General features: G+C 40.7%; 1 protein-coding gene and 1 long non-coding RNA gene across 3 annotated transcripts in view; one reads left to right on the top strand and one right to left on the bottom strand.

The window, feature by feature from the left end:
- Window positions 1-25,475, top strand: part of CSMD1 (CUB and Sushi multiple domains 1) — a 2,090,911-nt gene that overhangs the window by 1,737,149 nt on the left and 328,287 nt on the right. Inside the window, exon 26 of the mRNA XM_054498773.1 lies at window positions 6,440-6,642. Within this exon, the coding sequence (XP_054354748.1) occupies window positions 6,440-6,642 (203 nt within the window). The remainder of the gene's footprint in view (window positions 1-6,439; window positions 6,643-25,475) is intronic.
- LOC134739983 (uncharacterized) overlaps window positions 1-25,475 on the bottom strand; it is a 65,286-nt gene that overhangs the window by 20,130 nt on the left and 19,681 nt on the right. The gene's annotated exons all lie outside the window — the stretch shown is intronic.

Below are 25,475 nucleotides of genomic sequence, written 5' to 3'. Positions count from 1 at the left end.
TGGAGAAAACCCCATTGTCTCAGCCCAAAATCTCCTTAAGCTGATAAGCAACTTCAGCAAAGTCTCAGGATACAAAATCGATGTGCAAAAATCACAAGCATTCTTATACACCAATAACAGACAAACAGAGAGCCAAATCATGAGTGAACTCCCATTCACAATTGCTTCAAAGAGAATAAAATACCTAGGAATCCAACTTACAAGGGATGTGAAGGACCTCTTCAAGGAGAACTACAAACCACTGCTCAATGAAATAAAAGAGGATACAAACAAACGGAAGAACATTCCATGCTCATGGGTAGGAAGAATCAATATCATGAAAATGGCCATACTGCCCAAGGTAATTTATAGATTCAATGCCATCCTCATCAAGCTACCAATGACTTTCTTCACAGAATTGGAAAAAACTACTTTAAAGTTCATATGGCACCAAAAAAGAGCCCACATTGCCAAGTCAATCCTAAGCCAAAAGAACAAAGCTGGAGGCATCACACTACCTGACTTCAAACTATACTACAAGGCTACAGTAACCAAAACAGCATGGTACTGGTACCAAAACAGAGATATAGACCAATGGAACAGAACAGAGCCCTCAGAAATAATGCCACAGATCTACAACTATCTGATCTTTGACAAACATGACAAAAACAGGAAATGGGGAAAGGATTCCCTATTTAATAAATGGTGCTGGGAAAACTGGCTAGCCATATGTAGAAAGCTGAAACTGGATCCCTTCCTTACACCTTATACAAAAATTAATTCAAGATGGATTGAAGACTTAAATGTTAGACCTAAAACCATAAAAACCCTAGAAGAAAACCTAGGCAATACCATTCAGGACATAGGCATGGGCAAGGACTTCATGTGTAAAACACCAAAAGCAATGACAACAAAAGCCAAAATTGACAAATGGGATCCAATTAAACTAAAGAGCTTATGCACAACAAAAGAAACTACCATCAGAGTGAACAGGCAACCTACAGAATGGGAGAAAATTTTTGCAATCTACTCATCTGACAAAGGGCTAATTTCCAGAATCTACAATGAACTCAAACAAATTTACAAGAAAAAAACAAACAACCCCATCAACAAGTGACCGAAGGATATGAACAGACACTTCTCAAAAGAAGACATTTATGCAGCCAAAAAACACATGAAAAAATGCTCATCATCACTGGCCATCAGAGGAATGCAAATCAAAACCACAATGAGATACCATCTCACACACCAGTTAGAATGGCAATCATTAAAAAATCAGCAAACAACAGGTGCTGGAGAGAATGTGGAGAAATAGGAACACTTTTACACTGTTGGTGGGACTGTAAACTAGGTTCAACCATTGTGGAAGTCATTGTGGCGATTCCTCTGGGATCTAGAACTAGAAATACCATTTGACCTAGCCATCCCATTACTGGGTATATACCCAAAGGATTATAAATCATGCTGCTATAAAGACACATGCACATGTATGTTTACAGCAGTACTATTCACAATAGCAAAGACTTGGAACCAACCTAAATGTCCAACAACGATAGACTGGATTAAGAAAATGTGGCACATATACACCATGGAATACTATGCAGCCATAAAAAAAGATGAGTTCATGTCCTTTGTAGGGACATGGATGAAGCTGGAAACCATCATTCTCAGCAAACTATTGCAAGGACAAAAAACCAGACACTGCATGTTCTCACTCATAGGTGGGAATTGAACAATGAGAACACAGGGACACAGAAACGGGAACATCACACACCAGGGACTGTTGTGGGGTAGGGGGAGGGGAGAGGGATAGCATTAGGAGATATACCTAATGCTAAATGACGAGTTAATGGGTGCAGCACACCAACATGGCACATGTATACATATGTAACAAACCTGCACGTTGTGCACATGTACCCTAAAACTTAAAGTATAATAATAAAATAAAATAAAGAAATATAATTATAGGAATTAGTCTACAAAAAAAAAAAAACTCTTCAAAAAAATCAATGAATCCAGCAGCTTGTTTTTTGAAAAGATCAACAAAATTGATAAACCGCTAGCAAGACAAATCAAGAAGAAAAGAGAGAAGAATCAAATAGATGCAATAAAAAATGATAAAGGGGATATCACCACCAATCCCACAGAAATACAAAGTACTATCAGAGAATACTATAAACACCTCTACACAAATGAACTAGAAAATCTAGAAGAAATGGATAAATTCCTCGACACATACACCCTCCCAAGACTAAACCAGGAAGAAGTTGAATCTCTGAATAGACCAATAACAGGCTCTGAAATTGAGGCAATAATTAATACCTTACCAACCAAAAAAAGTGCAGGACCAGATGGATTCACAGCAGAATTCTACCAGAGGTATAAGGAGGAGCTGGTACCATTCCTTCTGAAACTATTCCGATCAATAGAAAAAGAGAGAATCCTCCCTAACTCATTTTATGAGGCCAGCATCATCCTGATACCAAAGCCTGGCACAGACACAATTAAAAAAAAGAGCTTTAGACCAACATCCCTGATGAACATCAGTGCAAAAATCCTCAGTAAAATACTGGCAAACTGAATCCAGCAACACATCAAAAAGCTTATCCACCATGATCAAGTGGGCTTCATCCCTGGGATGCAAGGCTGGCTCAACATATGAAAATCAATAAATGTAATCCAGCTTATAAACAGAATCAAAGACAAAAACCACATGATTATCTCAATAGATGCAGAAAAGACCTTTGACAAAATTCAACAACCCTTCATGCTAAAAACTCTCAATAAATTAGGTACTGATGGGATGTATCTCAAAATAATAAGAGCTATCTATGACAAACCCACAGACAATATCATACTGAATAGGCAAAAACTGCAACCATTCCCTTTGAAAACGGGCACAAGACAGGGATGCCCTCTCTCACCACTCCTATTCAACATGGTGTTGGAAGTTCTGGCCAGGGCAATCAGGCAGGAGAAGGAAATAAAGGGTATTCAGTTAGGAAAAGAGGAAGTCAAATTGTCCCTGTTTGCAGATGACATGATTGTATATGGAGAAAACCCCATTGTCTCAGCCCAAAATCTCCTTAAGCTGATAAGCAACTTCAGCAAAGTCTCAGGATACAAAATCGATGTGCAAAAATCACAAGCATTCTTATACACCAATAACAGACAAACAGAGAGCCAAATCATGAGTGAACTCCCATTCACAATTGCTTCAAAGAGAATAAAATACCTAGGAATCCAACTTACAAGGGATGTGAAGGACCTCTTCAAGGAGAACTACAAACCACTGCTCAATGAAATAAAAGAGGATACAAACAAACGGAAGAACATTCCATGCTCATGGGTAGGAAGAATCAATATCATGAAAATGGCCATACTGCCCAAGGTAATTTATAGATTCAATGCCATCCTCATCAAGCTACCAATGACTTTCTTCACAGAATTGGAAAAAACTACTTTAAAGTTCATATGGCACCAAAAAAGAGCCCACATTGCCAAGTCAATCCTAAGCCAAAAGAACAAAGCTGGAGGCATCACACTACCTGACTTCAAACTATACTACAAGGCTACAGTAACCAAAACAGCATGGTACTGGTACCAAAACAGAGATATAGACCAATGGAACAGAACAGAGCCCTCAGAAATAATGCCACAGATCTACAACTATCTGATCTTTGACAAACATGACAAAAACAGGAAATGGGGAAAGGATTCCCTATTTAATAAATGGTGCTGGGAAAACTGGCTAGCCATATGTAGAAAGCTGAAACTGGATCCCTTCCTTACACCTTATACAAAAATCAATTCAAGATGGATTAAAGACTTAAATGTTAGACCTAAAACCATAAAAACCCTAGAAGAAAACCTAAGCAATACCATTCAGGACATAGGCATGGGCAAGGACTTCATGTCTAAAACACCAAAAGCAATGGCAACAAAAGCCAAAATTCACAAATGGGATCTAATTAAACTAAAGAGCTTCTGCACAGCAAAAGAAACTACCATCAGAGTGAACAGGCAACCTACAGAATGGGAGAAAATTTTTGCAGTCTATTCATCTGACAAAGGGCTAATTTCCAGAATCTACAAAGAACTCAAACAAATTTACAAGAAAAAAACAACCCCTTCAATAAGTAGGTGAAGGATATGAACAGACACTTCTCAAAAGAAGACATTTATGCAGCCAAAAGACACATGAAAAAATGCTCATCATCACTGGCCATCAGAGAAATGCAAATCAAAACCACAATGAGATACCATCTCACACCAGTTAGAATGGCAATCATTAAAAAGTCAGGAAACAACAGGTGCTGGAGAGGATGTGGAGAAATAGGAACACTTTTACACTGTTGGTGGAACTGTAAACTAGTTCAACCATTGTGGAAGCCAGTGTGGCGATTCCTTAGGGATCTGGAACTAGAATTACCATTTGACCCAGCCATCCCATTACTGGGTATATACCCAAAGGACTATAAATCATGCTGCTATAAAGACACGTATGTTTATTGCGGCACTATTTACAATAGCAAAGACTTGGAACCAACCCAAATGTCCAACAATGATAGACTGGATTAAGAAAATGTGGCACATATACACCATGGAATACTATGCAGCCATAAAAAATGATGAGTTCACGTCCCTTGTAGGGACATGGATGAAGCTGGAAACCATCATTCTCAGCAAACTATCGCAAGGACAAAAAACCAAACACCACATGTTCTCACTCATAGGTGGGAATTGAACAATGAGAACACATGGACAGAGGAAGCGGAACATCACACACGGGGGCATGTTGTGGGGAGGGGGGAGGGATAGCATTAGGAGATATATCTAAGGTTAAATGAGGAGTTAATGGGAGCAGCAGACCAACATGGCACATGTATACATATGTAACAAACCTGCACGTTGTGCAAATTTACCCTAAAACTTAAAGTATAATAATAATAAAATATATATATATACACAAATGGGAATATTACATTACAACTTCAGAGTGTGTGATAAGAGAAAGAACCAATGATCTGGTGGAGTGCAGGCAAAAAATTGCTGCATGTGTAAGATTTTTTGTTTTATAAAAAGTTCTGGTCTGGGCATGGTGGCTCATGCCTGTAATCCCAGCACTTTGGGAGGCCGAGGCGGGTGGATCACCTGAGGTCAGGAGTTCAAGACCAGCCTGGTGAACATGGTGAAACCCCATCTCTACTATAAATATTAATACTACTACTACTAATAACTGAACATGACAGCTCGTGCCTGTAGTCCCAGCTACTTGGGAGGCTGAGGCAGGACAATCACTTGGACCCAGGAAGTAGAGGTTGCAGTGAGCGAAGATCATGACACTGCACTCCAGCCTGGGAGAGGGAGCGAGATTCCGTCTCAAGAAAACAAACACAAAAACGTTCTGACCCAAATAGGGCAAAATGTTAACATTGGTGGTAGTAGGAAAATAAATGTCTACTATCTGCTATACTTTCCTCTATATTTAATGATTTATCTTCATTATTTTAAAAATACACCACACATTCCATACCTTACACAGGGTGACGTAAGTGTTGTCTTTAAATATGTAATATATGCAAAACAAAGCAGTTGAGACTCGTGGGTAGTTTTTTTGTTTGTGGTCCACTGTGAGTTTACCTCCCTTGCAATCGGTGTGCAATACGCAGGAAATAAAAAACTGTAAATCAGACCCATTCAGGGCCTGCTAATTTTTGTTGGTGTTTCAGCTAAACCCTTTTTGCTTCAACGGCCATAAACAGGACTACACTGATCCTACTGCCTCTGAATATGAGTCCTTAAGCAAAGAGATTTTTAAATCACTCTGAAAAATACCTGGAAGTCTAATAGAAGTATGGTAAAATTTTATAAAGAATGGAGTTTATATTACCCATTTTTGCCTTTGTGTTTCTATTTTAAATAATGAAGTTTTAAAATATAATTTTTAGAAACAAGTACAACACAAGAGCAGACTATTCAGATATAGGTAGAAAAGGTCCTTCTGGAGTAAGCTTTTCTCTCCTGGTGTGGCTGCTGCCACCTAGCGGGGCATTTCATGAACAACACTGACTGCACCAAAGCTGACTCAGATCTGCTTCAAACTCATCTGTCAATGCCAAACTTATATTTGGTTTGTGTGCCGTAGAAAGCTTAAATTATAAAGAGATCTGGAAGTCTCAAAAGGAATCCTTTTATCCTAAAATGGATAGCTCAGCATCTAGCTCACCCATCTCTCTGCGTCCATTGACAGACTGAGGTCCTGTGTGCGTTATCCTAATTTGCACTCCTGAATTAACTTCGGTGAGCCTCATTTTCCTTATCCTTCATTGTCAGACAATACCGAGGTACATTTTGGTGGGGGTTTTGTGAAAGCGAAATGAGCTTGCTTACGTTACAGCTTTGGGTTCAGGACATGCTCGATGCACGGGAAGTAGCGCTACTGTGTTCTCTCTTGCAGCCTCCATTTCATTGTTTTCGACACGGAGATGGCTCATGACATCCTCAAGGTCTGGGACGGGCCGGTGGACAGTGACATCCTGCTGAAGGAGTGGAGTGGCTCTGCCCTTCCCGAGGACATCCACAGCACCTTCAACTCACTCACCCTGCAGTTCGACAGCGACTTCTTCATCAGCAAGTCTGGCTTCTCCATCCAGTTCTCCAGTAGGTGGCACAGCGTGCTTCTTCTTTACCTTCATATCAAAGTCTTGTCATGAACACAGATCTCCCTCCATTTATATTCTCCAGCGTCTCCTTACACAGATGCAATTTATTGAGCCTAATTTGAAGTTAGGAAAATGCATGTTGCAGAGAAGAGTTCTATTCCCCCATTGCTGGGTTCATGGCTGAGGCCACGATAACAGAAGCCAGGTTAAGAAGAGAAATGCATAACCAAACTTATTTGATGTGCATTTTGCATGACACTGGAACCTTCAGAAATGAAGACCCAAAGGAAGAGAGAAAATTGTGTGTTTTAATGGATAGCCGTGCAGAAGTATGATTGGAGGATGAAAAGATAGAATTTAGTGGTGATAAACGGGGAGGAACTTAAGGCTTCTTTGCTCAGCTTCTTCCCTGTGTGTCTGTCTTCATTCCTTTCCTCTGCATCCTAGGAGTCTCCTTCTGGAATGAAGGTTTCATGACCTGCTTCCGAGGAAGGCCAGAGAATTATTCTATGGCCTGCTTCAGGGCAGAAGGGGCAAGCGGAGGCTGGAGTGGCTTTCCTGCTTCTGCAGTTTCCTCAAAACTGCATATTTTGGAGTAGTGTGTTCTGAACACTGTCATTATCAAAGGAAAAATTTGTTTTAGGGAATTCTTTCATTATAAGATCAGGACTGGCAATGGACCTACTTAGTTACATGAAAAAAAAAAAGTATGACTTTAAAGGTTTCAATTAGTCAGTAAATTTCTAGACTTGGGTACAAGACAGATGTAGGTCTCTACATAAATGTAGAACCTATCTTCAGGGTTCCCCTAACCCAGCCCCGATTCCAGGTACCCTACATGCCCCAGTCTGACTCTTTCTTTATGTAATGAAGTCTCTGTGCAAACAGCCTGCTAATCAAACACCTTTGATTCTCTACTTGCAACTTCCCAGTTCAGGACGGTCCCTAATTTTTTTTCCACCTTAGGGATAAAGTTTCAAGAAGCTAATATGACAGAGGAACCTCTGCTGAATCACTAGTGTGAAACCACATCTGCACACGTGAACTATTATCTCCTAACGATATTCTCATATTTGCTCTCTAGTCCATTTTTGATGAAAAGTTTCCAAAGAAGGAAGGAGTGGAGATATTTTGTGGCAGTTCAGCCTTTTAGTGCCCTTTGGATGGCACCGTGGAGAGATGCCATATAATTGGGCAGCACACAAGGTCAGCTATCATCATAAAACAAGTGGAATTTGCACACAAACATATTCAGACTCAATTTTTCTCTTGGCAGGTCACTGGCAAGTCATATTTAGGATTTACATAAGAAAATTGACTTAGGTCAGTTTAATGCTTTAAAAGGTTGCTAATAAAATTGAGGTTATAGTCTGCACAATTTCTTACCTCTGGTTTCACTGTGCTCTGAAGCAGTAATTTGCAAACATGTGCCTGTGGAATAGTACTTGTACATGGTAAAATTTTCACTGGTCCTTCACAAAAATATGAAAATAAGAGTGTTCCAACTATCCTGCCTTGGGGGGAAAAAAGTCCTTTACTCCAAAATTATATCACTCTTGCTTTTTGTTGTGATATAAAATTTTCTTATCTTTTGAAATGGTGGCAAGAGCAAACGGTAGAATTGTGATTCATTGGCAAAATGATTATTTGGCAAAACAGAAAGTTGAGAAAGTTATGAGATTATGTTCATTTTCCTCTTCTTTTCATTCTGTATTATCCAGGCAGTTTTTTCAACAGGTTTTATTTTTTTACAGTAGTTTTGGGCTTGCAGTAAGATCGAGTAGAAGGCACAGAGTTCCCACGTGCTCTCTGTCCACAGCACACAGCCTCCTCCCTGTCAACATCCCCACAGAGTAGTCCATTTGTTGCAATCGATGAACCTGCACTGACCCATCGTTATCAGCCGATATCCACAGTTTTCTCCGGGTTCACTTTTGGTGTTATGCATTCCATGGGTATATTATTCCATTCTCATATTGCTGTAAAGAACTATCTGAGACTGGGTAATTTTCAAGAAAAGAGGTTTAATTGAGTCACAGCTCAGCAGGCTGTACAGAAGGCATGGCTGGGAAGGACTCAGGAAACTTACAGTCATGGCGGAAGGTGAAGGGGAAGCAGTCACATCTTCCACGGCCGGGGAAGGGGGAAGAGAGAGTGAAGCGGGAGGTGCTACAGGCTTTTAAACAACCAGATCTCCTGAGAACTCTATCATGAGACAGCACTGGGGGATGGTGCTAAACCATTAGAAACTACCCCCATGATCCAATAACCCCCTCCAGGCCCCACCTCCAACAGTGGGGATTACAATTCAACATGGGTGAGGACCCAGATCCAAACCGTATCAATGAGTTTGGAAAAATGCATCTGTAGTAATAACATCACAAAGAGTCGTTTCCCTGCCCTAACAATCCCCTGTGTTCTGCCTGTTCATCCCTCCGTTCCTCCTAATTCCTGGCACTCACTCTTTTCACTGTCTCCATAGTTTTGTCTTTTCCAGAAAGTCATAGAGTTAGAGTCACGCAGTGTGTGGTCTTTCGTGTTGTCTTCCTTCACTTAGTAAGACACTTTCAAGCTCCAGGTCTTTTCATAGCTCTATGGATCATTTCTTTTTAGCACCGAATAATATTCTGTTGACTGGCTATACCACAGTTTATTTACCCTTTTTTTTTTCCTTGAGATGGAGTCTTGCTTTGTTGCCCAGGCTGGAGTGCAGTGGCACGATCTTGGCTCACTGGAGCCTCTGCCTCCTGGGTTCTAGGAATTCTCTTGCCTCAGCCTCCCGAGTAGCTGGGATTACAAGCATGCACCACCACACCTGGCTATTTTTTTGTATTTTTAGCAGAGACAGGGTTTCATTATCCTGGCCAGGCTAGTGTCGAACTCCTTAACTCAGGTGATCCACCTGCCTCGGCCTCCCGAAGTGCTGGGATTACAGGCATGAGCCACCTCGCCCAGCCTGTTTACCCATTTTCTTATTGAAGGACATCTGGGTTGCTTCAAAATTTTGGCAATGCCTAAAGCTGCCTGTAAACATCTGTGTGCAGGTTTTTGTGTGGACATAAGTTTTCAGTTCACCTGACTAGATATCTAAGAAGAGGGTTCCTGGATTGTGTGGAAAGAATGCACTTCGTTTTATTCCTGGCCTTTTAAAATCTTCCTGTTTTAACAATGACTGTTGAAACCTGGCCATCACTTCTCTTTTTCTATATATTCATGATTCTCTCTTCAGAGAACATCTTTCTAACTTGGGTAGAAAAAAAAAAAGAAGACCCTTTATTATAATTATTTGAGGATCATGGAAATGTTTGTTCTCATATAATTAATTAATATATTAATGTTTGGGAAGAAATAAGCACAAAGACACCATAAAAGTTTCTACAGAAATGACACTTGCTTACTATTCTTTTACTGTTTTCCATGTGTACTAATTTGAATCATATGAAATTGTCATTTTTATACATAAAAAATGATTGAATGTTGGCAATTTCACATGGTTTCACGTAACACTTGGATAGGATCCATCCCTCCAACCCTATCACTAGTTAATAAATCCAAATTCTGGTAGAAATTTTGAGAAATACTCATTTAGGGGCTAGAATATAACTGACTGAGGCATTTAAATGAAGGATTTTCTGCAAGATTGTCTTTAGAAGTTTATTGAAAGGAAAAACAAGATATAAAAACTTAGAGTGGTATAACATTTAAAAAGCATAGTCTAGACTGTAACTCTGGAAATGTGTTTCTATCTTGACCTCTAATGCTTTGAGACTGACCTTTTGTCTCCGTTATTTTTACTTTATTTATGAAATGAGGATAGAGTATCAATTTCTAAGGACATTTCTGTCTTCCAAAATTCCACCCTGGATGTCATTTATCTTCCCTTTGGCCCCCAAATCTACTATTTTCTCCTCCTTTAACTACTCTGTGACTCTCAAGGCAAACCTGTATTGCGTTATTCCAATAAGGAGCTCCAGCAAGGGTGAAGAGATGGGGTAGGAGGGCATGTCAGGGCACAGAGGCCTCGTACCCCTCTCTTCATGTACCCCGCGGGCCGCTGTACCCCATGATCAACACGGACAGCTTTGCTCAAGCTGCTGCATTCACCATCTCTTTCCAGATTTCTGTACTAATTCCAAGTAACCTTCCTGGTACGGGTTGGTTCTGTGCCCCCACCCAAATCTCACCTTGAATTGTAATGCCCATAATCCGTATGTGTCAAGGGTGGGACCAGGTGGAGGTGGTTGGATCATGAGGGCAGTTTCCCCCATGCTGTTCTCATGACAATACGTGAGTCTCATGAGATCTGTTGGTTTTATAAGTGTCTGGCATTTCTCTTGCTCGCACTTCTCCTTTCTAACACCCTGTGAAGAAGGTGCTTTGCTTCCCCTTCACCTTCCTCCCTGATTGTAAGTTTCCTGAGGCCTCCCCAGCCATGCTGAACTGTGAGTTAATTAAACCTCTTTCCTTTATAAATCATCCAGTCTCAGGTATGTTTTTATTAGCTGCACGAGAGCAGACTAATACAATCCCTTCTTCCTAGAATTTCCAAACCCAACCTTAGGCAAGAAACTCTCAAATTATCCCACTGGGGGTGTCATATGTGTCATGTGGGATTTTAAAAAATACAGTTCTGTAAAGGACCTTGGCAAGCATATGAAATGGCTGTGAGTGTACTACAATCATGGCTGTAAAATAAAAGTCATTTTCCTAAGACAAATTATATCCAGTTCTAGCTCCCATGCGTTCGAGTTGACAAGAAGTCGAATACCAAGTCTATTTTTAAAACCTGCTGCCAATTCTGGATGGCCAGGGAGTTGCAGGATGATTCAGTGTGGTGAGTACAGAGAGGGACCTGGTCCTGCCTCTGCACTAGTCATTATATTGCCTCTTGCTCTCATTTGGGGGCCATTGGTCTGGACGGCCACAGTAATTCATCTCATGTGTTTCTCTCTAAGGATCTCAGGCTGGAACATGAAGACGCTTGTCTGACCACCCCAAAGCCAGTCATTCAGCCACTCTCCACAAAATGTAGCTTGCCACTTCTGGGAACCAGTGAGAATCGGGCACCAGTCTCCATCTCCCTGAGAACCTGACAAACATTTGACTCCTACACCTGGAATAAATCATGTCCTGGTTTTCTAGTTTTAGAAAAGAAGGTTCCTATAACCCTTCAGTCGTAATTAAGAAACTGAACCAGGAACCCTGCTTCATCGCAGGAAGAAACTGGGCTGTTATGTCCCCCTCACTCCACCCACATTCCTCCCCTCACTGGGGAATCCAGCCATGAAACTAAATCAAGCTGGTGTCTTTCCAAGCCAGAGGTGGGAAACTCTTCACAAAGTGCAAAAGAACCTGTCCATCACACCCGAGAAGCCATCCCCACTCTTTTGTAGATGGGAGGATGGGTGGGAGATGGAAATCTCTCATTTTTTTCTTTATGAACCTGGGACCAAAAAAAACGAGGAACTTTACCTATAAATTAGATTGTGTTGTGATTTATAAACCATGCTAATTTTATAATTTAAAACATTGGAATTAGTTATGATTTAAAACATTTTTAAATAGAACTCAAAAAGAAATGTTTTCCTCATATGATTGATGTTTTAAGTGTGGCCATTGTTTCCAAGCAAAAATGACATTTATTCAATTGTATTAAATTAGATTTCTTGGTAGGCTATTTTTACTTGATTCTATGTCAATAACATGTGAAATAAGCATTAGAGGTGTGATTAAATTATTGGAGAGAAAATAGTTATCTGAATATTTGTTTTCTTGAAGACATTTGAATTACCATATTTTTCCCAAGCACAGTTTGAAGTACATTTTAAAAAATAATTTAACATCAGGGTTGCACTACCTCCCTATCTTGTAATTCCATGTTACATTGGAGCTTTTTAAACAATTATTTGACTCTCTCTTCTTGAAACTCTTTCTTCAATTGTTTTTCATCTTATCATTCTCTCTTGTTCCTCTTTATTCCAAGGGTCACTCTATCATTGGCTCTTCGGCTGATTCGTACCTTTTTTCCCTTGAAACTCTAAAGATCAGACGCCAGGAGGGCTTGTCCTTGGGTCTCCTTTCTTCTCTATCCACATATTTTTTAAGAAACAACAAACATTAAGATACCCACGAAAGTTTCTACAGAAATGACACTTGCTTACTTTTCTTTTACTCAGCTTTCCATGTGTACCAATTTGAACTGTATAAAATTGTCATTTTTGTAGGTAAGAAATGATGGAATGCTGGCAATTCCATGTGGTTTAATGTAACCCTTGGATATAATTCATCCCCCCAATCCCACTACTAGTTAATAAATGTCCAATTCTGGTACTCCTTAGGAAACACCAGCCAGCCTCCCAGCCTTCTCCCCTGAGTGTCCACCTGCCTTCTTGATGTCTCTGCTTTGCTGCAGAGAGGCAACTCAACACCTGAAACTCAACCACAGTCCTTCTTCATGCCTTTCCCAATCCTGGGCCCCTTGACGTCTTCCCTGTTTTGGTAAAGCCAACTCCATCCTGCCAGTGGCTCATGCTGTCAGGGTGAAACTTTTGGAGCTCACACCACACAGAGAATCCACACCACACAGAGAATCCAACAATGCATTCAGTGGAGTCCCTATTCAAAATAGATCCAAAATCCAGTTCTCCCAACCTGTGCCCTGCTGTCTTGGTCTAGGCCGCTGGGGGTCTGAGCCGCCCTGCCTTGCTCACGGGCTTCCTTCTTCCTACACCTGCATACTTTCTGGCCCACCTGAGCACAGGCACCTAGGTGAACCTTTTCAGCAGCAACTTGGGCAACGCCTAGCTTCTGCTCAGAACTCTCCCCTATCTTCTCATCTCAGCCAGAGCGATTTCTCATTCTCCCCACTGCCAAAAATAAAGGCCACAAAACCCTCTGAAAACTTCCCCTAAGCAATTTTCAACATCATCCTCAATCGTTATCCTCCAGTCTGGCAAAGCCTACAGAAACCTCTACTCGGATGCTAGCCTCTCTCAGCTTGGATGTGTGTTCCTGTTACACACTGGACTGGACTTCCCCACCTTGTTGCACAAGACACTCCAGTGTGCCCATCTCACATTCGAAGGTTCCTTTAGCAAAGACAATCATGTTGTCACTTCCAGTTCCCAAAGACAATGTTTATACTTCTATAATAGTGCTTAGCTCATTGTGGGTTACCATTTTATTAATATAGTAGATTAAGTTACTTGAGGGCAGATGGTCTTTGTTTTCCTAGAACATGATATATAATCAATATCTAACAAGTGTTTGCTAATTAGATATGCGTGAAAATTTTCCACGTGCATAAATGTTGAAAATATTAGTATGACTTTGCATAATGAATACCTCTTCAACTACTGTAAACAATGTGCTTTGTAACTGAGTTTAGCTTAATTCAAAATTTTCATAGTAAAGCCTTTAATGATAAATATGTAACTGCTATTTTAATAATGATATGGTTTGGCTGTGTCCCCACCCAAATCTTATCTTGAATTGTAGCTCCCACAATTCCCACGTGTTATGGGAGGGACCCAGTGGGAGGTAATCGAATCATGGGAGCAGGTCTTTCTTCTGCTGTTCTCATGATAGTGAATAAGTCTTATGAGATCTGACGGTTTTATAAATGGGAGTTTCCCTGCACAAGCTCTCTCTTCTCTGCCACCATGTAAGATGTGACTTGCTCCCGCGCTTGCCTTCTGCCATAATTGTGAGGCCTCCACAGCCATGTGGAACTGTGAGTCAGTTAAAACTCTTTTCTTTATAAATTACCCAGTCTTGGGTATGTCTTTACCAGCAGCATGAAAACAGACTAATACAAATAGCAAAAAATTCCTTCCCCTCTGGATTATTTTACATCTATGTTGATAAATAGTTTAAAGTAAATGGTTTTTGTATGTTTATTATCAGAAGTACTTGATACTGTAGACTTGCTTTGATGAGTAAAGAATGCATATACCTATATAATAAAAGGGCTGCATCTGTGTTGACCTGTTAAGTGTTATAATTCTTGATAAAGTTCTTTTACTCTTGATCACTTAAAATTTTGATACCAGTTGGAAATCAGGCAGAATAGTTTTATAAAGTTCAATGGTCATTTTTTCAGTAACCATAGTTTTTAATCTATCACCTGGTAAATTTTCTTCTTTAAAACTGATCATTTTTTTTCACTGCTTTAAAATAATCTTGGGGCAGGAACAACTGTCTAGTAAGAGGATGGAAAGACCAGGTGCAGTGGCTCATGCCTGTAATCCCAGGACTTTGGGAGGCCAAGGCAGACGGATCACAAGGTCAGGAGTTCAAGGCCAGCGTGGCCAACATGGTGATACCCCATCTCTACTAAAAATAAAAAAATTAGCAAGGCATGGTGGCATGTGCCTGTAATCCCACCTACTTGGGAGTCTGAGATAGGAGAATCGCTCGAACCTGAGAGGCAGAGGTTGCAGTGAGCCGAGACAGTGCCACTGCACTTCAACCTGGGCAAGAGAGCAAGACTCCATCTCAAAAAAAAAAAAAAAAAAAAAAGAGGAAGTTAGAGAAAGTCCTTGCTCATCTTCCATGCTTCATGTCTATGTGCATGTTGACGGCCATCGATGGAGTAGGGTTGTGTCCTAAACTTTGCTTTATGTACGTTTACCTTCACTTTACTGGAAGACTAAATTTTCTCCACTAGAAAAATGAGCTTTGGAGGCTCATGAGATATCCAAACACCACTAAAGGTCCACTGTCCTGCCAGCTCTGCACAGCATGTAAAACAGAAGGACATGAACTGACTACTGCAATTATGTTAATTGTAATCAGCCTAACACTTTTCATTAAAGCTTAATTACCATTTAATCATGCATAAAACTCACGAAAATGGAGTTCAGCACACAAAGCTGACCTTTACTCTGGGGGTTAAATAAACGCTCAGCGTGGCACTGTCAGCTCCCCCAGTCCCAGGGAAAAATGGCTCTGCAACCGTGTTTCATTCTCAGGTTTTGCGAGATTGATTTCTCCGTAAATAATGGTAGTAATGTAACAGCTACATGACACCTCTCCCTACTTTATTGAAAGATAATTTAATAGGTGCATTTTCATTTTAAAATATCATTTGTTGTTTATTACGGGAGAGGCCTTTGGTGCTGCCTATGGCAGAACAGGCTGGGACTGTTTTATGGGAGAGAACCAGCCGTAAACTTGTGTGGTTGATGGTCCAAGTTTCTCTGCCTATGCAAGGGCAGCACAAGACAAGTGTAGCTGGAGCCATCGCTCCCCTCTGCTCTCAGCATCTTCCTCATGGGACTGGCAGAGAACTGGCCATACATTTTTATGGTTGACCACTTAGGATCATAGATTGTGAACAGTGTAGGCCCAAAGACAGCTGCATTCAGCTTTCCATCCCGTGGACACCTGGTCCATGACACAGATACAAAGAACGCATGTTGAATTGATTGAAACTAAGATGCTGGTTTAGCTGAAGTTCTAAGTCTTGTATACTGAGGGATGACAGGATTTTAGCTGTGATTCATTTCTCTAATATTAGCAAGATTGATTACAAACCGAAGGAGAGAATCAACACACATAAAATGGCACTTCTATTCTTGAGGATGGAGCTTTAATACTTATTACTCAATAGAATACCAGCTTCTTTCTATAAAAAATACTAGCTGGAATATCACTTATGGCCACCTTTCTACTAATATGAATCCAGCTCATGTTGGAAGGGTGTTTGTCCATACCTCAGGCAACAGTCATTTCGGGCCCCACTGTTCCCCAGGACCCTGGGCATAAAATTTTCTCATAAGTCTCAAATTCCCAATCAACACAGAAGTAGGTAGGCAGAGGTGGACAACATTACCCCATGGAGAAAGAAATGGTCCACATTTAATTCACCAGATTATCACAATATCTTTAAAAACATGTTATTCGGAAATAAATTGTTTCAGTAATGAGAACATAAAAAATGCCATTCACTGAGACAAACATTGAAATGAACCATCTGGGCCAGGCGCAGTGGCTCATGCCTGTAATCCCAGCACTTTAGGAGGCCGAGGCGGGCGGATGGGGTCAGGAGATCGAGACCATCCTGGCTAACACAGTGAAACCCTGTCTCTACTAAAAAATACAAAAAAATTAGCTGGGCGTGGTGGCGGGCACCTGCAGTCCCAGCTACTCAGGAGGCTGAGGCAGGAGAATGGCGTGAACCCGGGAGGTGGAGCTTGCAGTGAGCCGAGATTGCACCACTGCACTCTAGCCTGGGCAACAGAGCAAAACTCCATCTCAAAAAAAAAGGAAAGGAACCATCTGACCACACCCTGATGGGAGAAAGTCGCCCTGGCCTCATTGTGTGCATGATGGCACTGGTGTAATCATTTTGAAGTAACAAATTTACCATTCACTCACTCACTCACTCATTCATTCATTCATTCACTCACTCACATATCAGTTCACTCATTCACCTACAAATATCCCGTCCTATTGTGCTCTGAGTACCCCATGGGCGTTGGAGATCAATGCTGTGGAAGGCAAAGATTGACCCGTCCCTCATAAAACTTCCAGGAAGGGCACACAGAGGCAACTGAGCCCACACAGCGCAATGACCCTGTCTTCATGGAATCCTGTTCCCCTCTGGCATAATCCTGATCTCTGAGGCTCTGCCCTCTGCTGCCCTTTGATCTCCCACCCCGGTGAGTTAGGACTCTATGCAGGTCCCTATGGCCCTGCCAGGGTCCTACACATCCCATCCATGGTTGGCCCAGCTGGGTGACATCAGCCCCTGCCTCTGCACCCTTTGGTCTCCCCACTCCACTCCCATCAGCTGCTGTGGGAGGCATGCAGTGTGCCCTGCCCACCGGGTAACCCAAAACATCAGATGTCAGCCCGCTACTCTATACTGCTGCTTCTCTTTGCATCCCTGCTTCCTCACTTTATGTCGGCTCTTTGCTTCTGCTGGGACACATTTCTTTCCTATCAGCAGCAATTCCATCCTCAAAATATAGTCTCTTACCAATCAATGTGTTACACTCCCTTGCCCTGGGAGCTCCCTGGCCCAGCATCTGCCTGGATTCTCTCCTCTGAACTCCGGAGAGCTCCTGAGGAAACCTCACACCTGGCAGTTTGTTTACCACTGTACATGCGTGGCCACCAACCACGCAATTGCTCAACTGCCATCATTTATTTTTCCAGCAAACCCTTGCTCCAATGCACCTTTGTATTTCAAATCTTTGCCTCTTTCCTCAAATCATCCAATGCATCAAGACCCCTTTCATACACGATAGATGATCTTGTGGGATATGACCCAGTGGGATATCACGCCTTGTGAGAGACAAAGCTATCAGGGGGTTTCCCTTCATTTCCTTCCAACGGTCATGCAAGCTAGCAGTGAGCCACTGTTTCTCACTCCTGTTACCTGGGAATTTTGCCCCCTCTCCCAGGCAGTGGTGGTCCTCCGGCAGACATTCCCGCTGGCTGCCGCGGGGACGACCTCTGCGTGGGAGCCTCTTTCTCTCCTGATTTTCACCCTTCGCTCTCTCTGGCTCCTGGCTTCTAGTATTTAAATATGCTCAAGTCTCTGACATTTAAAAATCATACATAAAACTACCATCGTTCACATTTGAGTGTCAGCTTGTTTGTCTTCTCCTTTTAGAACAAAATTGTATACCTTAGTCTATGCTTGCTGTCTGCATTTCTTGACCTCTAAATTATTCCACAACCCAGCTGGTTTTGTGTTTCTACACTCATCACTCTGTGATTACTGCTCTTGTCACTGTCATAAATACCACGCACCTCAACCAATTCATCTGAGGGTGGTCCTTTTTTTTTTTTTTTTTTTTTTTTTTTAAAGACAGTGTCTCACTCTATCGCCCAGGCTGGAGTACAGTGGTATAATCTCGGCTCACTGCAAACTCTGCCTCCTGGGTTCAAGCGATTCTCCTGCCTCAGCCTCCTGAGTAGCTGGGATTACAGATGCCCACCACCATGCCTGGATTTTTTTTTTTTTTTTTTTTTTTAATTGAGAGGAGTCTTACTCTGCCCCCAGCCTGGAATGCAATGGCATGATCTCGGCTCACTGCAACCTCTGCCTCCTGGGTTCAAGTGATTCTCCTGCCTCAGCCTCCCGAGTAGCTGGGATTACAGGTGCCTGCCACTATGCCCGGCTAATTTTTGTATTTTTAATAGAAATGGGGTTTTTGCCATGTCAGCCAGGCTGGTCTCAATCTCCTAGTCTCAGGTGATCCGCCCGCCTCAGCCTCCCACAGTGCTGGGATTACAGGCGTGAGCCACCATGCCCGGCCGGGTGGTCCTCTTAAACGGTCACTTGCAGAACTGTGGTGCTGCTGCCTTTCTGCCTTACAGCCCTCTTTCCTCTAGGTTTTCATGATCATCCCGGGAGCCCCCTGACTCCCTGGCCGCTATTTTGCCTCTTGTCTTCCTGCTTGCCCTTGAGAGGCAGGTGTCCTGGGGGGTTGGTCTCAGGACATCAGGTCTGCTTTCTACGCATACTCTCTCTTTGCAAATTAATTTTTCCGGCAGGCATGGACATGGATTCATAACGTAATAACTTCAAAGCTGTCTATTTCCAGCTCACGTCTACCTCATGAACGTCTAAGATGACACTTAGATAAGTTCATTTGAACGTCTTGCAGACGTCTAAAAATAACGCATCCAAAACTGGACACCTCTCCATGGCCAAGTGCTGAATTACCTGCTTGTGGCCTCCGAGGAGATGGAGAGGCTGATCTCAGTCCGCGTTTCTCTTTCCCACCTGAGCTACTGCATCACCCGGGTCCCCACCAAGCGAAATCCTAGTCTGAAGGACTGTGTGGAGGGTGCAACTGCATCAAAGTCATGTTGAAGAAGGGCCATGCTGGCAGAAGGAAATACAAAAGCTAGGGCCCTGCTTTGAGAAAAACCTCTTCAGCTTCTCACTTATATTAGAATAAAATCCTAGCACAGCCTCACATTGGCCAGCATCGGGCTTCTCCACCTTCACTCCTCTCCTTCACTCTTGGTTCCTGACAGATTATTTCTTTGCCGTTTTTGAGACTTCAAATTCCCAGGTAACAGGAGTGTGCTACTCCCTCTCTCTAAGACTCACTCCCTTCTCCAGCCCCTTCTGTTCACATGACAAGTTGCCATTAAACACCACTCTGTTTAGGAAATATCTGTGATCCCTGAGAGTAAACAACAACCCATTTAATATGATTCTTACACTCCCCCCTTCACAAGATTCATACAAATTATTTTTATCATGCTTGGTTGTTGCTGAATATCCTGCGTGCACAGGTCATAGATATTTTGCAATGATTTCTGCATTTACCATTTCTGCCTCCTCTGCCTCACATTTGACACCTAGTAGCATTTTGTCTTTCCATGTTTTTTCATTATTTCTTGTGTATGTGTCTGTGCTTATTTTCTGATTATTTCTTATTTTTTAGTTATTGGTTCTAGTGAGAGTGTAAATTCCTTACTTGAATTGACTATTATTTTTAATATCTCTGCTCTAATAGTGACAATCCTTAAGATGGTTCCAGCTACAACAGCAGCTGTTCAACAGATATGTGTTGAATTGCATTCTAAAGTGTCCTAAAGATGCTTTTCCCATATAATTTACATTCTCACAGAGGTGGTTAAAATACAGCTGGGGTGCAGATCCTGGTGATATACCTGGCAGCATTCATCCTTATTAAAGAACATATAAGCTGTACCGATGTTAGCAATTCTGACACTGAGTACAAGAAAAATGTATACATATACACACACACACACGCAGCCCACCCACACATATAATATCAGTATCATTTTTAGAGTAGGCAAAACAGAGGCACTGTTTCTGGCCTGGGGTTTAGCTCCATCTTTACTAGCTATGTAACCTTAATCATGTAGATTAAACTCTATTAGCAATCATTTCCTAGTTAATTAGGTTAAATTAGGACATAATACTCTTTTTACGACCCCACAGTTTTGATGAGTACTTCCCTCAAAAGAAAGAAACACAAAAGCAGTTCGATTTATACATTTTCTCCAAATTTAAATGATTGTTAATATTTATTCTCTGTTCTAGAGGCGTATCCACTCCAGGGAAGCATTACGTGATAAATGATTCAGTGTGCAGTTCTCAAATTAGATTTTTCCCTCTCTTTGGCCTCCTGATCAGCTCACTCAATTCAAACTGACAGAAGTAAGATTCTCCTGACACTTGTGTGGCAAAAAGGCACATAGCAAGTGGAATTTTGACTTACAAACAGGAAAAGATAGAACACAAGTAAATATCACTTTATCATGCTAATGTTGTGATACCAGATCTTCACATTACTACGCCACCTGAGGTTTCCATAACATATTGAAATTCTAAACCAGGCACTTATTGTTAATAAAGAACTGGTGAATTCGCAGAGAATGTTTCGTAAGAAATCTAATAATTATTTCCTCACCTCAAGTCTGCCTTGTGTCAATATACAGATTTTTATTGTTCATACCTGCTAGAAAGCTGGGAATCAGTGTAATCATATTATTGAGGTGAATAAATGTTTAGAAAAGGATCTCTGGGAAATAAAGGTTGAAGTTTCAAATTTCGTTTTGATTGTTGTTACTATGAAAAAAGCTGAAGTCTCTTTGAATAAACGAATGAAGGATCTTTTAGTTTTATGAGGATGCAAAAAATAGAATTTTATGCTGCATTCAAAGTTTAAATGTTAACGTTACTATTAGGTAAAAAGTGTTTTTAAAATAACTTTAAATAGTGTACTATTTTTAAACATCAAAGAAGAGACATACTTGGTTTTCCCACAGATGTCTAATCTTCACATGATGAAAGCAAAACTGTTAGTGTTTTTGTGTCAGAGAAGTCACAATTCATTTATTAAAGAAAGTTGACTTTACAATGCAATCTTAAGAACTTAATTGGGATAAGTGATTCAAATACTATTGTGAACAGTATTCACCTATCCCATTTTTATGTTTTACATTTTCTAATTTGGGTAACTATATGGTATCAATCTCTCAAAAATATAGTTTCATACTAAAAATATTAAAACATTTATCTGTAAGAAATTTCAAAAATGGCTTGAATGTATTACCAGAAATGAACATTTACTATAGACCAGTAATATTATCTTTCCAGTAATTGATTATAAGGCTCTTTGAATTCATTTGAGATAAACAAAGACCCAATGTATCAATATATAAATAGGGGAATTAGAATACAACTATAAAAGTTGATGAAGCAAGGCCTGGCACGGTGGCTCACGCCTCTAATTCCAGCAATTTGGCAGGTCAAGGTAGGCAGATCACTTGAGGCCAGGAGTTCGAGACTAGTCTGGCCAACATGGTGAAACCCTGTTTTATCTAAAAACACAAAAATTAGCCAGGTGTGGTGGCACACACCTGTAATCCCAGGTACTCAGGAGGCTGAGGCAGGAGAATCGCTTGAACCCAGGAGGCAGGGGTTGCAGTGAGCTGCAATCACGCCACTGCACTGCAGCCTGGGCAACAAAGTGAAACTCTCTCTAAAAAAATAATAAATAACAGTCGATAATGCAAGAGAAAACATATAAGGACAATTATTACACAAAGTAGGTGACATCTGAATTCAAAAATGAGAATCTGTGGGTCAAGGAGATTTATTGCCTAGCTTAATAACTGTAATGTCCATAATACTTCTTGAATATTATGCCTATTAACAAAAAACTTTTTGATGGAATTCCTACTGAGTTTCCTCTTGCAATGAAGTTCACATTCCCTCTTGTACAAAATAAAAGTAATTTACTTATTTCTGTTATATACATTTTTGTGGATTGTAGAATTCATTTAGACTTATGTTTGATAGGTATACATCATGGCATATTTTATAACTATTAAGTACTTGTTAAACACTAAGCTTATTAAAGCACATTTTCCACTTTGAAACATTACAATGAACTCTCGAGGGGCAGATCACACCAGGTATTACATGTTTGCTTGAATAATGTCACTATTTCTGTCTATACCTCCACTTTAATACCTGTGCTTCCACTGACTACAATCTTTCACATTTTCAGAGGTTTTACTTGTCCTTTGATTTTTTTCTTTTTCTTTTTTTTTTAATCTGGCCCAAAGTAATAGCATTTATAGAGCCTCTTGGATAAATAGTAATTATGTTAACTGGAAAGGACACTTTGTTTGGTTTAGTATTTATTATTATTCCAAGAGAATGGTCATTATCCCCAGCAATGGGTGATGCTGAAAATGGATATTGTCATCTTCAGGTTTACCAATATTTGTCAGGAGTTTCACAGTTATGAGATTCATATTGCCTTCTGTCACAAAGGTACATTCAGAAATACATGATTTCTGTGACGCTTCTTGGCAATGTTTTAACCTCTTGGAATTTTGAAATTAACTATATGTGTATATATATATATATTCATACGAGCATAATTTTAGAAATAAAATGGTTTGCATTCACTGTCCATAATTCAAGTGAATACTGCAACTGAGACATATATAACCTTTACTTTTTTAATTGAACTTTTTTTACTTTGGGGTAATCATAGATCCACTTTGAGTGGCAAGAAATAAAAGAGAGACCCTGTGCACACTGTACCCAGTTTCCCCCAAGAATAACATTATGCAGAACTAGAGTTCACTATCATAGCCCACGCGTTGACGTTGATATTAGGAATTTCCCCCAGGAACAGGATCCCACAGGCTGCTCTTTGATAGCCGTACCCATTTACCTCGGCCTGCATCTCTTCTTAATCCCTGGCAGCCATTCATCTGTTCTGCCCTTCCAGACTCTTGATCATTTCGCAAACCTGCTGTGGAGGGAATCAGGCAGTGTGTCGTCTCTTGGATTGGCCTCTTCATTCAGGACCTTTCTGTGGGTACAGATGGCGCCAGCTTATTGCATGAATCCAGGGCATATTCCTTTAGATTCCTGCAGGGAACTCCAGGGAATGGAGGCAGCGGTTGGTTTAATCACTCACCACCGAAGGACACTTGGGTAATTTCCAGATTGAGACTCCTATGAGTACAGCTCTGATGAACATTCATGCGCAGGTTTTCTTTTTAAAATTATTTTATTTTTCTGTAAGTTTTTGGGGTACAGGTGATATTTGCTTACATGACTAAGTTCTTCCGTGGTGATTTGTAGGATTTTGGCGCACTCATCACCCGAGCCGTATATGCTGTACCATATTTGATATCTTTATCATGGGAACGTAAGTTTCTATTTCTCTGAGGTAAATACCCAAGAATGCAATTGCAGAATCGAATGTTTCGCTTTTCACTGCCAAATAATTTTCCAGAATGGCTGTACCATTTTACATTCTCACCAGCAATGCGTACGTGATTCTGTTTTTCTGCCTCCTGTGCAACATTTGATATTTCTTTATAGATGATACAAAATTGTCTATAGTATTTACATCATTTAGAAAACATATATAGTAGAAATTTTAATTTTAGGTGTGCTGATAATGATGTGGTGGTATCTCTGCATTTATTTGCCTAATGGCTACTAATTTTGAGCATCTTTTCATGTTTTATGTTTCTCCTCTGTATTTCCTCTACAGTGAAAGGTTTTTTTTGTTGTTTTTTGTTGTTGTTGTTGTTCCTTTTCCCATTTTCTGATGGGATTTTATTTTTCTTTACTCTTGAGTCTTGAGCATTCTTTATATTTTTAAGACACTAGTCTATTGTCAGATATGTGGCTTTCAAGCATTTTCTCCCAGTCTGTAGCTTGTCTTTCCATCCTCTTCACAGGGTCGTTTTTACAGCAAAAGCTTTTCTGTGTTGATGAAGTCTCATTTATCCATTTTGGCTTTTATGGATTGTGCTTCTGCTGTCATGTCGAAGAGCTCCTTGCCTAACCCTAAATCTGGAAGATTTTCTTCTCTGTATTTTTTTTAAGAGTTTTACAGTTTTGCTTTCTATATATAAAGCCATGGTTTGAGTTAGGTCGAGGTTTTAATTTTGTTTTGTGTAATACTTAAGAACCATATATTACTTTGAAAAGTATAAAGAAAGGGATTGTCAAAAGTGTTTCTCTCCCTAAGCACTGGAGCCATCCTCAGCCTCTGCTCTTCGGGGGGGTTTGTTCTCGGTGGACCCTCTCTGTAGTTATTGAAGCACTTTGACATTTTCAGAAATGAAATGAGGAATGTTTATCCTTAATTAGGTGGAACATTCTGTATCCAGGCCACTGTCTTTCCTCTGGAGTCTGGGCTGAGTTGATACACCTCGATGGGGGTGGAGGGTATACTCCTTCTGTGTGTTTTCCAAACCTGTTCGGCCACTGAACCACGGAGGCACCTGTCACAAAACTCCAGCTGCTGGTTCCCATTGATCCTGCATGACCCAAAGCCAGGGAGCCTTACAGAGGCGGCATTTCTATTCTGGGTGAGAATCTCACCCTGAAGAGCAACTTTGAGAAAATGATAACCTAGTTATATGCATAAAGAGTTCAATTCAGGGTGAAGAAGCAGATAATAAAGCACTTTTTCAATTTTCTTAACTCAAAAACATGACAATTAATGGGAAAGAGCAAGGTAAGGAAAATGCCATATAAATGCAAAGAAAAATGCCATATAAACGCAAAAAAATTATTTCATAATTATAGTTCTGAACCGGGGAGGAACAAACCTTTTCCCTGAAGAGGCAGAGAGTAGCTATTTTAGGCTTTGCAGGTCCTGTGGTCTCCAAGGTGGGTCCCCAGCTCTGGGGCCGTGTAGCCCAAAGGCAGCTACAGACAACGCACGTATGAGTGGTAAGGGCTGTGTTTGAATTTCATGTGTCATAAGTTAATATTTTTGATTTTTTTAACCATTTAAAAAATGTAAAACCATTCTTAGCTTTCAAGCTACAATACTAGCTGGT

The sequence above is a fragment of the Pongo pygmaeus genome, chromosome 7 (genome assembly GCF_028885625.2).
Source record: "Pongo pygmaeus isolate AG05252 chromosome 7, NHGRI_mPonPyg2-v2.0_pri, whole genome shotgun sequence".
Lineage (NCBI taxonomy): Eukaryota > Metazoa > Chordata > Mammalia > Primates > Hominidae > Pongo > Pongo pygmaeus.
This window is presented reverse-complemented; position numbering and strand designations above follow the sequence as displayed.